The 19,156-nt window shown below is 37.8% G+C and overlaps 2 protein-coding genes across 12 annotated transcripts; one reads left to right on the plus strand and one right to left on the minus strand.

Moving 5' to 3' along the window:
- Positions 1-11: 11 nt before the first annotated feature.
- On the plus strand, positions 12-14,108 carry LOC145959200 (tyrosine-protein kinase CSK). Of its 11 annotated transcripts, none has more exons than XM_083077819.1 (9): positions 66-336; positions 515-709; positions 2,909-3,147; positions 8,986-9,401; positions 9,612-10,265; positions 10,342-10,537; positions 10,646-10,732; positions 10,811-10,903; positions 10,993-14,108. In XM_083077819.1, exons 3-9 carry the CDS (start codon positions 3,049-3,051, stop codon positions 11,086-11,088), a joined length of 1,641 nt encoding a protein of 546 aa, XP_082933945.1. In that variant the 5' UTR covers positions 66-336; positions 515-709; positions 2,909-3,048; the 3' UTR covers positions 11,089-14,108. The 11 variants fall into 11 exon arrangements, with proteins under 11 accessions (XP_082933951.1, XP_082933945.1, XP_082933943.1 ...); XM_083077817.1 differs by having other exon boundaries at positions 515-671; XM_083077818.1 differs by having other exon boundaries at positions 536-671.
- On the minus strand, positions 13,873-19,036 carry LOC145959198 (uncharacterized). Its single transcript, XM_083077812.1, has 4 exons — positions 18,650-19,036; positions 17,565-18,487; positions 15,523-17,182; positions 13,873-15,298 (listed from the first exon to the last, which is right to left on the minus strand). Exons 1-4 carry the CDS (start codon positions 18,813-18,815, stop codon positions 14,217-14,219), a joined length of 3,831 nt encoding a protein of 1,276 aa, XP_082933938.1. The 5' UTR covers positions 18,816-19,036; the 3' UTR covers positions 13,873-14,216.
- Positions 19,037-19,156: the final 120 nt, after the last annotated feature.

Consider the following 19,156-nt stretch of genomic DNA (forward strand, 5'->3'; position numbering starts at 1 on the left):
GCTGTCAGTCCATCAATACCCTGGCGCGGACAATTTCAGGGTATCGTGCACGAATCAAGGTACTCCTCTCTTCACTCGAATCGTGCGTAGTAAAATGGCCGTCCGACTCGACCTGAATGAGTGACGTTTCTCGTAAAGGTGTTCCCGTACGCGATTCGCGCCGTGCAGTGTTTCCATGAATATTCGTGCGCGTGTCCGCGCACGGCTGTCACAGCGTGTCCCGCGTGTCCGTCCGCATCCTCGTTCGCGCCTAAGTTCCGGCCGATCACACGGCCAGATACGTGCGCCTCTTTCCACGGCCTCCACGGCGGTACGTTTCGCCGCAAACGCATCTAGGTGTGTATTATCGCATTACGCGTACGCAGGTACGTGCGTGCACCGTGTCCGCCTGCGTGCGTGCGACCGGAGCGGCGCCGAGACGTCTCCCCTTGGTGACGTTTCTCTCGTCCCGGGATCCGCGCACACGCCAGAGTTTGGTTATACCCGAGACGATTTTGTTTCCTGTCGTTCTCAGTGGGCGGTATTTAAATGACAGATCCGGACGTCGCAGGGCGAACGACGGATCGACTCCAACGCAAGCCCGCGTCTGTTTTCTCGATCGACAACTGCCGTCTTACTCGTTTACGTCAATATTTCCGATCCACCGAGAGAGAAAATGCGCGAGATGTTAGGTATGTCAAGATGGAAAGGGAGCTCCTCTACTTTGCAGGTCTTCTCTTAGTTTGATTGTATTGCCAAAAGTTAAAATTTGTCTCTCCTAAAGTCTTGAAAATAATTACTATAAGAGGAGGATTTAAATATTTCGTATTACATGTTTTTTGACAATAGAGAAAAAGCCATCAACAAAACTGTGAATAAATAATCGGAATTTTAACTAAAAAATGTGTCGAGTTAAACATGATTTGCTTGAAAATTCACATTCTTTATTATTATACAGGGTGACCCATTTTAACTTAGGCAGCCAAATAACTCGAAAAATAAGCAAGATAGAGAAAAATGTTTTAGACAAAAGTTGTATGGTTTCGAGGGGGCCATAAGATGGTATCATTGGTTTGACCTTGAAGAGTCATTTGAAGGTCACGTGAAGGTCACTTCAATTTTTTTAAATGGAATACCCTATATATTTTTGTACATTCTTGTAGCTTATTTCGAGAGCTTTCCAAAACACTATAATTAAGTACCTTTCTGTTAAGTACTTTTTGAGTTATGATGCTTGAAATAATTTCTTAATTTTACATAAACCGTAAAATATCTTGTAAAATATTCATTTTTCGATTATCTTACCTTAATACTTTTATGTACAAAATAATGAGAGGAATCAATTGGTGTAAAGAAAACACATAGTTGTTTTTAAGAGAAAATATGGAATTGTTAATTGCAAATTACATATTTTTTCTTCGAAACAACTATGTGTTTTCTTTACACCAATTGATTCCTCTCATTATTTTGTACATAAAACTATTAAGGTAAGGTAATCGAAAAATGAATATTTTACAAGATATTTTACGGTTTATGTAAAATTAAGAAATTATTTCAAGCCTCATAACTCAAAAAGTACTTAACGAAAAGGTACTTAATTGTAGTGTTTTGGAAAGCTCTCGAAATAAGCTACAAGAATGTACAAAAATATATAGGATGTTCCATTTAAAAAAATTGAAGTGACCTTCACGTGACCTTCAAATGACTCTTCAAGGTCAAACCAATGATACCATCTTATGGCCCCCTCGAAACCATACAACTTTTGTCTAAAACATTTTTCTCTATCTTGCTTATTTTTCGAGTTATTTGGCTGCCTAAGTTAAAATGGGTCACCCTGTATATGAAGAAAAATTTTCATCGAATAATCATTTTCTAAATTTCATCTTGTAACCAAAATGTTCTGAGAATAGAAACATCTATGTCATTCATGTGTTTAACAAGAATAAAAAGTTTTAATCAGTTCATTGAAATAAATTATTTAATTATTTAGAATAGGAAAAGAAATAATATGTATACAGTACTAAGAAAAAATTATTTGATGAAAAAATTACTTGTAATGATACTAGAATACAATTTCAAAGTATATATATAATTTACATGCATCAATTAATGCAAAAAGTTCACTCTCTTTTCTAAAATCAAAATTGTAAAAAAAGAGAGATAAAGTTTATCGTCTAATTTTAGCTGTTGAATGTTTATAGGAAGAACCTGTATCTTCCCAAAAGGTACAGAATTAGAAATTGGGACTATTACTAATTAGAAATATCGACTCCTAGGGCTTTTATCCAGATACGCGTTTTCGTCTTTATATCCCCTGACATCATGATCCGGTTCGATTCGTAGCGCGAGAGGAACTTTGTACGAAACGACCGAGTGATTAATGTATCTCGGTGTCTCGAACTGGCCCCGGTCTCGTGTGAACCCAGGCAATTAGTAATTGGCTAATTATACAGTTAACGGGCGACGCTAGCGCGCAATGAATAACGTAGTCCTAGCTTAATTGAGCGCCTTAAATGGAACGTCCTTCCTCCTTTTCTGTCGAATCGCGACCGCAAAATCGAGCGAGATTTTATCCTATGTTCCTCTTATCTAATTAATTCGGTTCAAGGAAGGCACCGACAAAGACGTGTGACATTACACCGGATGGCGTGACTTTAAGTTGCATCTATGTACATAAAATAATATCTGTGAAAAGACTGATCATTATAGGAAAACACTGCAAGCAAAGGACACGGTTATTCTATTTTTATTTACTTATCGCATTGCGATAAACATTTAGTTCATAAATATTGGCGATATTTTTCGCTTATCAATTGCGCTATTAATGATCCGCAATAATTTTTGTGGATGTTTCCTGAAAAATATTTGTGATGTAGAGATTAAGATAAGGATCATAGAGAAATTTAACAATTTTTTATTTCTGTTTCAGAGGGGCAGTATTTTAGGAAGATGGATACTCGATGCAAAGCATAGGTTTGCTTCAAAAACATTTTGCATTACGCTAGATTATCTCCACATTCTATCGTGAGTCAATCTTCGTTTTCGAGCAAGACAAATTCGAAGGGATTAATGTTACGATGCGTGCACGAAAGAACAGAAGCTAGAGATTCGCGTTCCATTCAACGGAATTCTATTTTATTCGGCCCTCTGTGTTGGCGCGAGGCGCGAGTAAGTATGCTAGAGAGATTCGAGAAACGAAAGATAAACGCCGCTTTTTGTGTCGATTCCAATTCTCCCTTTATACGAGAACCAAGTGCCGGGTGTTTGATCCCGCTATTCAACGCTAGCGTTTGCAGTTCACGCATTTCAAGATACGAGCTACTTGTATATTCGACATTGCTTCATTTTTGTCGACGTCGTCAAGAACCGTATGAATGAAAAAAATCTCAGATATGTCAGGCTGACAGAAAGAAGAGAAAAATATGATACGAACATCTTGAAGATTGTATAATATTTTATCCAGAAAAATTCAAAAATACTTTAAACGATATTTATTCAATTTATATTTTTAAATTCATATTGAAATATATTTTTTAAATTCACATTCGTATAGCTAAATAAAATTTATCATTCGTTTAATTTTATTTATTATCCGTCTTGAGATGTTAAAATCAATAATGTAATTTCTATCTAATTAATATATCTAATGAATAATTCAAGAAATATCTTAGAAACCAGATGCGAGATTAGAGACCGTAGAAACGGTAAATAAAATATCTGTCTTCGCGATCAAGAGGATATTTTCTCTGTGCGATTTCATGCTTCTTAATCACTTAATTCGAAAATTATTCGCGTGTCGATAGTTCTGTTAGAGAACGAATCCGCACTAAGAATTGTTTCTAGAATTCGTGCACAAGAAAAGTGGTGACCTGGCATATCTTTCGTCGCGCTGGAATGACTAATGAAATTTCGCGTTTTGACCCATGAAAGATCCCGTTTCAGCGAGCTAATCTACAGACTGTCAGCGCGACTAGACAGAGTAACTAGACAAGTGTCCCTTGCGATGGTCGGCAGAAATTTTCGCGTCGCGCATTCGGAAGTCATCTTCGCGAGAAGCCGGGAAAAGGCGTCGGAAGAGGAGAGTCGAAGGTTTGTTGTCCTCTCTCCCCCTCCCTCCTTCCCCATTGTGCGTGCGCGACGTCAAATGGAAAACGGTGGTGCGGGTCACGGTACAGTAACGTGTACTGTTAAAGAGCCGCGGTAATACCACGGGCTCGTTCGCCGGGCACGAATCTGTTGCACGCGCCCGCACTCGCCTCCTCCTTCTCCCCCTCCCCCCTGCCTCTTCTCCCCTCGTTACGTCTTCCTCCTCTTCTCCGGGTCTTTCGCGGCCCTTTTACGCTCTCTCGCGGGATATTAATAGGACCGCGGTGCGTGCCGGGCACGAGACTTGCGTAAATCGCTCTCGCGAAGCCAGAGATCTTGAATATTTCGTTGTCCGTTTTGTGCGGACGATTTTACACGAATCAGCTATGCGAGAAATTTTCGTCGACTCAGTGTAACGCGTATCTAATTTGATGAATACGAAATATTCGATCTCATGGTGAGTGCGTCCGATTTCTTAGACTTTCAGAGTATGCTATAGTTAAAAAAAAAAGAATATATATATATATATACAGGGTGTCCTAGACCACCCGTACACCACTTTTCTTTCAAAAACTAAGCATTTTAGAGAAAAACGTTTTCGACAAAAATTGTATGGTTTTGAGGGGAACATAAGATGGTGTCATTGGTTTGACCTTGGATGGCATCGTTAAGATGAGGTCAAGGACACCTTTAATTTCTTAAATGGAACCACCTATTTTTTATTGCATATTCTTATAGCTTATGTCGAGAGCTTTCCAAAACACTATAATAAAGTATTTTTTCATCAACTACTTTTCGAGTTATAAGGCTTGAAATAATTTCTTAATTTTACATAAACCGTATAAAATATCTAATAAAATATTCATTTTTCGAATATCTTATCTTAATACTTTTATGTACAAAATAATGAGAGGAATCAATTGGTGTAAAGAAAAAACATAGTTGTTTTTAAGAGAAAATATGGAATTAATTGCAAATTACATATTTTTTCTTCAAAACAACTATGTGTTTTCTTTACACCAATTGATTCCTCTCATTATTTTGTACGTAAAAGTATTAAGGTAAGATAATCGAAAAATGAATATTTTACAAGATATTTTACGGTTTATGTAAAATTAAGAAATTATTTCAAGCTTCATAACTCAAAAAGTAATTAACGAAAAGGTACTTAATTATAGTGTTTTGGAAAGCTCTCGAGATAAGCTACAAGAATGTGCAAAAATATATAGGGGGTGCCATTTAAAAATATTGAGGTGACCTTCACGTGACCTTCAAATGATTCTTCAAGGTCAAACCAATGGTACCATCTTATGGCCCCTTCGAAACCAAACAACTTTTGTCTGAAACATTTTTCTCTCCCGGACTTGGTTTTCGAGATATTCGACTGGATGGATTAAAATGGGCCACCCTGTATATATATATGTGTATATATATATATATATATATATATATATATATATATATATATATATATATATATATATATATATACTCCTTAAAGCTGATATTTAAATTTTAACAAAAAATTTTAAAGAAAAAGTGAAAAAAAATTATGCGTTAATTTTGTCCAGGAGTATATATATAATTAATTACATTAACAATTACTGTGCGATATAATACATTTCATGTAATTTTTTTGTATCTATTATAAATTATTATCTTTCTTTAAGGAAAATTAATGAAAATATGAAAGAAAAAATACATATATATTAAGAAAATATATTAAGGAAAATCATCCAAGGGAAAATCTTCCCTCTTCTAAAAAGATATAATTTGATTTTTTTTAATTTGAAATTTTGCTTTAAAAATGTAGGCTTCCAGTAAATAGCTCTCTTTTTGCAAGCAAGATACAAGATACTCTGTTCATAGAAATTCTTCTCGCCCTGCTTGTCAAAAGCCAACAAGGGGTGGAGTCGTGTGATTATCCCAATTTACTGTTCAGATCCGAAAGCTTATAGTCACGTTCACAGCGCAATCGCATCACGGGAAAACTTTTTACAGGTAAACGAGGGGCTTTTCGTACGCGAATATAATCACATGGCTATCGATGAAATATGCGCGCAATGCGAACTCTGCGGTCTGCGGTTCGCATAAAACCGCCCCGAGAGTGAATCACTCGAAGCTGGACTTCGGAAAATACTGATGTAAACAGAAACTTCCGCGTCGACCTTGAAATTTGCATACGAAATGCATAATTATTACGTATTTGCGTTTTCTGTTGAAATTAACATATATGTATGACATTGCAATCTACTATTCGATCGATTCGTAATATTTTTACAAGTGCATCATACGAAGTTTCCTGAGCCTTTTTTTCGCGAAACGGGCAAGCAATGATATTTGCCTTGTAAAATACTTAGCTTACTTTGCGTTTCTATCTGTCCGATAAACAGACTTGGAAACTCGAGAATTTTAGCCATTTTGCTGCATCAGGAACGAAACAGTAGATACATATCCGTCGATCTTAAAGAAAGTACTTAAAGAAGTTACTTTTCTGAAAATAAATTAACAATCCACTTATATATTTTTAAAACATTATTTTTAAAATATTTTTTCAAAAAATTTATTCAAAATATTTATTAGTTTTACATTATTTAATATTTGTTAGTATGTTATTTTCAAAATATTTTTTCAAAATATTTATTACAAATTCTAAGATAATACTATTAATACGAATAAATATCAGATTAAATCAAAGCTGAATTTTTGTGTGTAATAAAATTTTCAAATCAATTTCTTCCATTATTCATTCATTGATCGGTAAAATCTTTTTTCACGATGCATTTTACTCATCAAGTTTTCTATGAGTATAAGAAATCTCTACAGAAATCGCACGCATTTTGTTCTGAATCACCGATATTGGACTATCTCAGATAGATAGTTTGCGTCATAGAAATGGTAGATTTATAACTATACATATATATGACTCTCTCAAGTACTCGGTTGCATGCGATACAACAGTTTTGCATAGCAGCTTTTTTTTTACACGTGTTATGCACCGGCGAGAGAAGAATTAACGTCGCGTGCAGCCGATAATAAATTTCATTAGCCTGAAATCTACGCGGCCGTGCAGTCGGATGGTAACCCGACAAGCGCGACGTGGAACGTGTATTACACGTGTATGTACGCATCGCGCATTCGGATTCAGCCAGATTGATATTCAAGGCGTTTCGCGTTTGATGAGCGCGCGATGTCCGTTTTTTCGGCTGTGAACAAAATATTTCGTAGAGAAAGACGGTGTTGCGGAGGATACCCTCTCTGACCTATAAAAATTCAACGTTTAACTCTCCGTTCTTGTTTCGTCGAATACGTTTACGTGCGGCCAGCGTGATATGAATTATGCAGTTCTATCGGATATCGTAAATTCGATCGGCGCGAGTTCTCCGAGGTATATATTTTTCAAAACGAAGAGTAACTCTCGTCTAATATTCTCTTCGGCATCTCGTATTCTCTTCGACGTAAAGCTTGACCGCTCTCATCCGTCTGTCTGCCTCGAAATCCGGAGCAGGGACACACGACAGAAATGTGGCTACTTAAGGGAGGAGGGGAAGAAAGGGGGAGTTTATGTAATAGAACGATTCGCATATTATTATTATTATTATTACGTTTCGCTGCAACTATACGTGACATAACTGGCTCGCTCGTTTCTCTCTCTCTCTCTCTCTCTCTCTCTCTCTTTCTCTCTTTCCGTCTCGCGGGCACCCGACCAAGGATAGATCCTCGGTTGAATTATTCAATGTTTGCCGGTACGATGGATTTGTTTCTTCTGTCTTATCGTACTTGATCATGATACGGATAGCGCAAGGAAATCATGCCGGCAAGCATTTTCTTTAAAAGCTATTCCCCTGCATATCGTACGTGTTGTAATATTTCATTCATCTCGTCTGGCAGAGAGATTTCTCCAGCCTCTCTCAATGCGTCAATGCGTGTTCTGATAAATCGATTCGGTCTGACAAAATTCCGTTCTCAAAGTACGACACAACAGAGCATACGTTCGAGAATGGATGCGACTTTAGATTTCTCGCGGTAGATAAATTTTCAATCGGAAACGCAGCCCGCGTAGAAATTATGTCGCTTAGTCAGATTCCGATAATTATAGGCTTACTACCACGCTTATTCGCATTACAATCGTTGTGAAAATAACGCGCGACTGGTGTGACTCACCTATCATACACGTCCCTTGTACGGACGTGCGGCGCATCGTAATACGGCAGATGAGCATCGCGCTAGTATGGTGCCTTCAGACAATAGGCACGTTAGACTAACCGCTGTATATTAAAACTCGCGGTCCGGCACATACATGTACCGGTTGAATTTATATCGAGCTCCAATTTGCCTAACGAGGTTCAATTAATTATCGCTTCCTCGCGAATACGCGTATTACTTCCGGAAAAATTGAGTCGTCCCGACGATGTAAGTCATCGCTGATCACCTCGCAACTTACTTGCATCTTCGTACATAATTTCTTTTCTATCAAAAAAATTTTTTGCGACTTCTTAAGATAACGAAGGATAAAAATTGAAAAAAAAAATTGTCAAATACGCAACTATTTAACGACCTAATTTAACGTTCTCTCCAGGAGTACAGGAGAAAGTAGGTGAATGCTTGTCCATTATGTTCATGACCCTAAAAGATTATCTCGAAAGAAATCTAAGCTACAAGATTCAACGAATACATATAAGGATCATTATGCGCGATATTTAACAATATTAAATATTTGTATATATTTTTAAAAAAATTTTAAAATTACGCCTTGGTCTCAAACTCTTCATCTCACGTTTTTTTCATTTTGTGCCCTGCGTTATATTCTGCATATGAATCACGAATATACCGGAACATCTGTAATACGCGTCTTATTTAATGAGGCATACTGAATAAATCATGCCCGCTCATGTGAATGCGCTTCATTCATTTTCGCAGGTTAATAGAGCCTACTGTGCGGCAACTGCCATGCCAACGTACCACAATGCGGGTGGCGGATACCCGAATGTGTCAGCGCCAGCGCGACAAGCGAAGCTCGACGGCAATCAAAATCATCACACTATCCCTTCAAACGTAACGTCCCATCCCCTCATACAAAACAGCACTCAGCAGCAGCAGCAGCAACAGCAGCAGCAACACAGCGTTCCTTCAAACCTGTCTGCAGGTAACATTCCGTCCCATCCAGTATCGCCGACGATGACCACGCATTCGAGCGTCACCACCCCGAACATCACCACGCACGTGAACGCCGCGCCCTCGCCGGTGATTCTCACCTCCAATGTCATTAATCCGGGCGCCAACACCACCGCGTTGCCGGTCAATCCGCGACACGAGGTGAAGCTGAACGCGATGCCGTATGTATCATCACTCTATCACACACTTAGCTTAACATTTACAGATGTAACAATTTCAAAATTACATTTACTAACTTTAAAACATTAGGATATACGAAAATTGATATATATGAATCGAATTTTTTTCACACATGTACTACTGAAAATATTATAAATTAAAAATCTATAATATTCCATTTACTTTGACATTTTATGACCTTTATGTTACAGATGGTTCCATGGAAAGATATCTAGAGAAACGGCGGAAAGATTGTTGCGACCGCGAGAGGATGGTTTGTTCCTAGTCCGTGAGTCAACGAATTTCCCCGGAGACTACACGCTCTGTGTATGCTACCAAGGACGCGTACAGCATTATAGGGTGAAATATAAAAACAATCAGCTAACGATCGATGATGAGGAATTTTTCGAGAATCTAGCGCTCTTAGTGGAGCATTACGAGCAGGATGCGGACGGTTTATGCACGCAGCTAACAAAATCCTTACCGAAACAAGGCAAGCAAGATTTCTGCGTCGACCCAAAGGCGTTCGTAGAGGCCGGTTGGGTGATTCAGACTCACGAGTTAGAATTAAGGGAGTGCATCGGGAAAGGAGAGTTTGGCGATGTACTGTTAGGCGTCTATCGAGGGGAAAGAGTCGCGGTGAAAATGTTAAAGGATAACAGCGAAGCGGCGCAGAGGTTTCTGGCCGAGGCGAGTTTAATGACCTCCTTGATACATGACAATCTAGTTAAATTACTCGGTCTCGTTTTTAATAATCAACACATGTACCTGGTTACGGAATATATGAGTAAAGGATCCCTAGTGGATTATTTACGCTCGAGAGGACGATTACACGTTTCCAAAAAGGATCAGATCAACTTTGCATAGTATGTAAAAATTATAACTTTTCGCGCCGATTATAAAATATCTAAATGTATTATTAATCGCATTTTTAACATATAGCGATACATGTGCTGGTATGGCGTACCTGGAATCCAGACATGTTGTTCATCGGGACTTGGCAGCGAGAAATGTTCTTGTGGCAGAGGATAATTCCGCTAAAGTATCCGATTTTGGACTGGCACGGGATGAAAACTTTTCCCTCGATGGTGGAAAGCTTCCAATCAAATGGACTGCACCAGAGGCTCTAAAACAGAATGTAAGTATGATAATTAATGATAACTTATAGGTGAATCAAAGATATATTGTTATAACATTGTATTACATTGCATAAGATTCATTATTATTATTACATTGCTATTTCTAGAAGTTTTCAAACAAGTCTGATATGTGGAGTTTTGGGATTCTCCTTTGGGAAATTTATTCCTTTGGTCGTGTACCGTATCCGCGAATTGTAAGTGATATTGTCACATTGAACTTTTATAAGAAACATACGATACATTTTATTCACACGTTATTACTGTAATTATAGCCATTAGCCGATGTTGTAAAATGTGTAGAAAAAGGGTATAAGATGGAACCACCAGATGGATGTCCTGCGGAAGTTTACGATATTATGAGACAGGTAAATTTTAATGATTCCTTGATTTTTGCTACATTATATACATTACATTACATATTTATCATTAGTAAAACACATTATTTTTTTAATAGGCATGGGATTTACAGCCAGAAAAAAGACCGAGTTTTCACGATATAAAAGTAACACTCGGCCAATTAAGAGCTGAGTATACCAAAGGCGTGAATTAAAAAGAAAACTTAATACATTTAAAAAAAACTATAATGAACTTAGCGAGAACTGAGAAAGCGGGAACTGGTGCGTCTGAATGATTTTTGTTTTTGGAGCGAAAAAATAGTGATTCTGAATATTTTTATTAGAAAGTAAAGAAAGAGACAGAACCTCTCTCGATTGTACATTGTATACAAAAAATAGTATTCGCTTTGCTTATATTTATTGTTATTTTAGTTCTTGAAATGTATGGGGAGAGTTTTAATTTTTACATAGTAATATTTTGCACAAGTATTATCTATGGTCAATCGTGCCTTTGTCCAAGTTGACGTTCCGAATCAAGAAATTCAACTTGCACATATATCTGGATAAGGAAATCCAGATATATTCGGAATAAAATCTCAAATTTAAAGATGCGCAATTGCCTACTTAACTTTCAATAGTCACGTTTCTTTGAAGTCTATTATGGTGATGATAAAAATAGCTGATAGCTCGTGACTATCATGGTTTTTCTAAGTAATTCAAGTTTTTCTTTTACATTTATAGCGCACAGGTAACATATGTACAATGTATTGAAGATTTTTTAGATTCATTACACATTACATTATGTATTCATAATTGCATTCATCTAATCTTGGATCATTGATTATTATCTCGTTCTTTGTTAAATTATATAAAAAAAATTTATTTGCAATTTGTATCATTATAAATGTAAAAGATATGCTTCAGCAATCATATATTGCAAGTACTTTAGTTGTTTAAGTTCTTGATCAAAGATTTGTCGTAGAAAGTATTAATTTTTAACTAAATTTTTTTTATATATATCATTTTTTTATAATATGCCATTACTTTGCATGTAATGGTGTACATGTATTTCTCTCTGTAAATATTTTTGTATATATTTACTCATCAAAAATAATATTTTTAAAAATAATTGATATTGATTGAGAGATTTAACAAAAAAATGTTTCTTTTCTTTTCTTATTTTTAGATTTAAGATTAACACACGTATTATGAACGAATGTCCATATGCAATTGTTGCACCACGCCAAAAAATAATTATCACTCGTTTATATATTATTGAGAAAAAATTTTATATATACATATATATATAGTAGTATACAGGGTGATTCTGAACAAACATTTGTCTTTAAAATATCAAATTCTTGAATGAATTCTAAGACGATTTTTCCTCTTGCAAAATTTTGCCCGAAGCTTAGTTTTTAAACTATAAAGGAAAATAGTTAACTAATTACGGAACGAGTACGAGAGGTAGGCAGGGACGGAGCGATATAGGCGATTACGTGGGGCGCTCGCCGCGATCAGCTGATTGCTACACGCGATGAGTGTAGCAATCAGTGTGTGTGTATGAGAATGTGTACGTACGTACGCGCGCGCACACACCACACACACACACACGCACGCACACGCGCGCGCACACACACACACACACACACACACTGATTGTTACACTCGTCGCGTATAGCAATCAGCTGATCGCGGCGATCAGCCGGCTGATCAGCCGATCGCCCCACGTAATCGCCTACGTACATCGCGCCGTCCCTGCCTACCTCTTGTACTCGTTCCGTAATTAGTTTACTATTTTCCTTTATAGTTTAAAAACTAAACTCCGGGCGAAATTTTGCAAGAGGAAAAATCGTCTTAGAATTCATTCAAGAATTTGATATTTTAAAGACAAATGTTTGTTCAGAATCACCCTGTATATTGTTTGCAATACATTGTTTTGTAATCTATCTCTCTTTCATACACACATACACACATATTTTTCATAAAAGATTCTGCCAATAACGGACTAATTTCTTGAATGTTTGACGGCCGTATCTCGCTAAAGTAGCTAGTAGCAACAAGCTACAGAGAAGATCAAATATTTATTCTTTAAGATACCGCGCGAGTAACAAAAGATCTGTAAAATTGTAGATATTAAATTCTTGTATATGTCACATAATTAAAAAAATAATAAATTTTTCATTAATTATATATAAATATCGAGATATCTAATATATATGTATATGCAACAATCGTAAAATACTGTGTATTAAATTGACACTGTATTACGCGATGATTTGTTAAACTTTGAAATGTGACGATGGAGATGTCGCTCAGTTCCTTTTAAAACGAAATCTTTCATAATAAAAGCAGAGATTGTCGTGACTGATTAAATACTTCACAATAATAGGTTCGATCTTTCTTCCACAAGTGTCTCTTCAGTCTGCAGTTAGACGTAGTTCTATAAGAGATCTAGAGCATATTTATCTTAAGCATATGGTCCGTTTATAACTTTGATATTACAGTATGTACTTGAGGAGTACATGTATTAATAATGTGTATTAACATGGCTCTAACTGGCTAATATTTTGAATTGCTTTTTCATTGCAAAGTTTGATATTTGTATGTATTTACAATTTGCGCGAACATTAACACTTCCACACACAAATATGAATTTCACATTACTTGTGTAAAATGCCAATTGTGTATCTCCATTATGTCTTCGATATTTCGATCCATGATGAAGCATCATCTTATTCAGTGAAGAATATTATACATATATAGGGCAGTATCATGTGACGTTGTTATTTGTGTATTTTGATATGTGAAGACAGGATTCCGTTGTTGCGATATTAGTTTAATAACCAATGCGTTAAATTCGTTCATTTTCTACTGATAATCGACTTTAGGATGTAAGAAATCTAATATATATTAAATAAATAAATTAGAGATCGAAAAATTATAAAGAAATTAAAATGTGCTTGATATGCATATGTTCGTATTGTAATGATTACATGTCAGTTCGATGCGAGTGCACGTGGAATATGTAATGAATACTTTTTCCACGAATACTCTCTCCCATTCTTTTGTAGAATCCGAAAACTGATTCTGGAAAAGCGCATTCAAAACTTTATCGTCATACACTGTTACTACGTCACAATTTTAAAGATTCTCATTAGACGGCTATAGCGACAAGAATAGATCACTGACGAAGGAATAAAAGTTATTAATAAAGGAACGAAGTTATATTATACTCGATAATTGTGTACTTTATTTACCTTTTTAGCGAGAAGGAGAGGGTCGTATAAATAATATTTTTATAATTCCGAATTATATTTGCTGGTATAACAGTATACTCTTGTCAGCTGCTAGATAATAATAAACATATGCTGCGATTTTCGCACGTATTTGTATTTATTTCAGTTTGCAATCCGGAATAATCATGAACGTTTATCACGAATTCATCGTCAGCTAAATCGATATTATCAACAATTACGCGTTTTTGCGTACTAAATGCATTATTATTCGTAATATCGTGCGAATATTCGCGTAAAACTTGTTTAAATTCAGTACCGTATTCCCTCATTTCTGATACTTTATCGCGTGTTTTTATAACTTCCGATAATCCCCAGAATTTTTCGCTATTCTTCAATTTGCGTATTTTCCCTTCTTTGAACGTTTCTATATTTTCATTACGTCTCGTTTGATGGAATTTCTGAGGTAAATTTTTCCCAGTGCGTTTCAAAAGCGAAAAAGGATGTGGAGGGTCCTGCGTACTCGAACGATTTTTCAATCGACTGCGTATCAGAAGGCTTCTCTGGACCTCGTAAGGGTGTCCTGAATCACGTATCAGCGTAAGATCGCAATCACGACTCGATGTGTTGATCAATAAATATTTCGTATCATTTTCCTGGTCTTGGATTATCGAGTGTCTTACTTTACGCATCCTATCATATCCCTCTCCCGTAGAAACCCGTGATAAGCTCGCGTCACGAAAATTACGTTTGCTGATTATATCAAGTATTCCTCGATTTAAATTAAAGGGACGATGCAAGATATTTGGATCGTGATCTTTTAAGATTCGTGATCTTTTTAGCTCGGGGTGACTGCATATCGGAGTGACTGCTTCTCGTAAGGGATTAATGTTTAAATGTCTTTTACTTTTTATTACGCCACGATTCGGATACGACAGTCTTCCATTCAATGTAATTACTTTATTGACGAATGCAATCACGCGATTGGCGATAACAGAAAATATTTCTGACACAAAACTTTCTTCGCATTTCGTACTGGAATGCGGATAACGCGCATTATCCTTGTAACGAGTTTCCGGGCTATTTTTTGCGACATCGTTCCAGTGGGATAAACGTTTCCTAGCCGTAATTCCCCCTTTCGTTATCGGACTTGGATAAACTCCTACGTCGTTTCCGTTTCTCTCATTATCTGTATAAAAAATTGAGATTTAAAATTCTGCATTATATATACCTAATATTCAATAATTTTTACAATTATTTCCTGATGATTTTTTTTTCCTTAATTGAAAGCAATTGTTATAATTAATTAATGGAAATGTGAAAAATTATTTTTATTAAAAATGATTTTTAAATTGTTTTTATTTTCAATTTTTTTCTCTTTTTAAGATAGAGGATTGAACTAATGACTTTTACCTGCCCTACATTTATGCAGATTCTTGAACGGAGCAAAGAGATTTATTCTTAATAAAGATATTGTTTTCTTTTCCTTAGATGCAATCTGGCATTGACGATCGACGCAGAGCTTTGAAAGATCTTCAAGTCTTTCTAGAAACATGTTCTGTGGATGATCTTTTCCAATAATATTGTGCGTGATGGCATTTCTTAGATTTTCTATCGAACTGTATTTATCCAATTTTTCAATATCCTGATCGGCAGTTATACTCATCTCTCTTGTTACTATTTTTTTATCAATTTCATTTCGATATTCATAATTTTCGTTATATACGATATTTGTCATCAACGAAACAATCTCGTCGTGAAATCTCGTCTTTTTCTTGCTTTTTGGTACTTGATTTGCGCTTCGGTCTATCGTTTCAATCGCGGAAAAGATTTGGCCGTTTTTATCTTTCCGTTCACCTTCTTGCTGGTCTCTCTTCGACCTTAACGTAATTTCTAGCGATGAAGTATAGTCGTTCAGTGATTTTCGCTTTGTTTCCTGCGCACTCGAAATTGGCTCATCGTCCGTGATTTCTTCAATAGTTATGGTTTTCACCTCCGTCTGCTCAGCTTTCGGCGACGAGACATCCTGCAAGCGCCTAGTCTCAATGTCGTAGTCCTTAATTGCCTCATTCTTTCTCGAAATTGTGATCGCAGTCTCTGCTTGTTTTTCAAACTGTCGCAGATCCGCCGAACTTGTAAATTCCTGCCGATCCATTATTTGGCCCAAGCTTCGAATCTCAATCGCATCTCGCGATTCGCAAACGTCCTCTGCATCGATCTTCTCGCTGAGCGTAATCGCGTCGCTCTCCGATCCCGTTAAAGTCCTCGCCGATTCATCGTCGGTGACATTGATATACGCTTTGGCCATCCAACATTTCGCATCGCATGGAGTCTCCACGTCGCTTTTCCCGTTACATTTTCGCGCATTCGCTCCGTATCTCACGCAGACGTTCGACGTTAGCTTTATCAAGGACGACGGTTCCTCGACGTTACACGCCTTTATCTCGACGATCCTCGGACGGAGTTTTTTTTTAGCCTCATCGACGCTCTCGTCCGACGTCGTCCTGTCGCAGGTGCAATCCTCCGTGCTGGAAGGTCGCTGAAGGTTGGCTGTCGAGGAACCTTCCTTTGTAGGACCGGTACCACTATCGGTCGTGGTTTTTGGCGGATTGCCGGGCGTCCTGGTTGTCGGAGCAGTAACTTGCGTCGACTTAGTTTCGGGCTTGCTCGTGCACGGTTTCAGCAGCAGCCTCTTGGGACTGCGCGGTTTCGCGCAGACGAACGGATCGGGCGAGCGGGGAATGTCCGGGGGTAAAGTGCTGTACAATCTTCTGGGATCCTCGAATCTCGCCGAGTAACACGGTCTGGAGAATTGCTGCACGATGCGCGACGTCAACGTCGGCGCCGGTAGCATCGCGCACCGTCTACGATCGAATTCGGCCTCCACTTGACAAAGCTTGTTTTGAATATTTCTCAGCCGAGTTTCCGCGATCGCACGCTGCGAGCGATAGGGTGCGAAATTCACGTTTACTCGCTCATCGCATTCCTTCTGTCGCAATATCGATAGGAAGTCTCGTAGCTCGGCATCGGACTTTAGAGCGAGTACCGTGGGATCTATAAGTTCCGTCTCCACCTTGGGATGTATATATTAGTGTTTTTAATAATATTCCAATTAATCATTTTATATATAAATATTTCTTTAATTATATTTATGACTTTTAGGATTTAATAAAATTAGAATCTTATAGACAACTTATTATTAGATCAGAGTTAATAAAGTCTTAGACTATCATTAGTTTTAATTAATTTCAATATAATGGAAATAAAATAATCTTAATTAAATATATTTTAAAATATAAATTATATGTAATTCATTTTTTGATGATTATTAAAGTGAGATAAAATTTATACTTCTTTATAATTTTTACATCTGTTAGAAATAAATTTTACAATTTATTATTTTTAACAAAAGAAGACTAAACGTATATATATATGAAGAATAAAATTTTTAATACCTCCACACCGACGCCCTGAATTTCCATCATCTTCTGGTTGATGAGTCCCTCGACCTGCGCCTTCAGCAGATTCATCTTCAGCTGTACCAGGGTGAGGATCGGGATGATATTGGGCGGCGGATTGGCCGTCATGTGCAAGTTGATCAGCGCGTTAACTTGCTGCGCGTTCCTCGACTCCGACAACAGCTGATCCTTTGTCAAAACGCTTATAGCCTTCTGCGCCTTCGCCATCGTATCTTCCATGGTGGTGGTTACGTTCGAACCGGGCACTTTGCGCAATATCAATCGCGTGGCAGCGCACGCAATGATACCCTGCATCGAGAGGAATTGAGATGCCAATGCTTGAAGATGCAGCGAAGACGGACAGTTTCTCTTCGCGCAGATGGTGTCGTCGGTGGTAGGCACGCAATGATGCTCGTCCAGATCGGAGTCGAAACGACAACCGGCGGTTCGCGCGACGCTTCTGATATCCGTCGAATCGACGTCCCTTCGCCGGTAACATCCGCAACTCTGCGCGATATCTCGCGCGCGAGTAGATGGATCGTAAAACGGCATGGGTACGGGATAGGGATAAAACGGCGGTGGCGGCGGGTAACACGCGGCCGGATAAGTCAATCCTGTCGGCGGATACGCGGCTGTTGTCGGAGGAGGCAAACCCGTCGCCTGCGGCAAAGTCGGCTGTTGTTGCTGCTGCTGAGGCGCCGGTGATTGTTGGCAATTACCAGGCAGGATGAAAATGGGCGCGGTGTTGCTGACACACGCACGGATCTGATCCAGAATATTTTGCGGCAGCTGGCCGCAGCTGGGATGATTCGGCAGGGGGTTGCACGGACTTTGGAAGACGGGTTGGCATGGATTCGTTATTGGTTGCGACGCACATTGGTGCGTTACTACATAAGTGTCTGGCTGGCGAACGAAGGGTCCTTGGATAGAGACGAAGTAGAGCGATAGTTTAACATTTTGTATAATTTTTTTTATATATATACATTTTTTAAATAAAATATTTTGTTTAATTTAATATATATTTAATTTATATGTAACATGTTAAAAATATTAATATTTGATTAGTACGATTGACTTTCTACCTTGAGAAATTCCGGAACACGGACCGCATGTAGCAGTTTGCATCTGCTGAGTACTGGTTTGCCGTTGTTGGCATGTTGGAAAATTATACTGACTCGTCTGTACGGGTACGTTCTGACAGGGCGCGATTTGTGACATCGAGGCCACGGTACAAGGTAAATTAATCATCGGTATCAGAGGTTAGATCATTGCTTTGCTTTAGGAATTTAGATCCCGGCTGCGGCTGTCGTGTCCATTTATTTCGGTTGGTGATCAATGATGCATTATTCTGTTTCTTGTTTGTTTGCAATTTAAACTTGGTTACACGTGAAAATTTAGATTAGAATGATGTGAATGATATGTCAAGCACGAGATGTTCGGTGCTTTTGTTGAGATTTGAAGTTGTAGCGGGTAGCGGCTCGTTAAAATAAAAATCACGCCATCGATAGTTTATATCGTTGAGGAAAATTCGTTGGCGCATAAATAATTGCAAAGTGTTTTCTCTCAAAGTATTCGAGAAAAGATTACCG

Source organism: Camponotus vicinus, unplaced genomic scaffold (assembly GCF_025532165.1).
Source record: "Camponotus vicinus isolate PSW18456_S1 unplaced genomic scaffold, iyCamVici1.0 SCAF_1, whole genome shotgun sequence".
NCBI lineage: Eukaryota > Metazoa > Arthropoda > Insecta > Hymenoptera > Formicidae > Camponotus > Camponotus vicinus.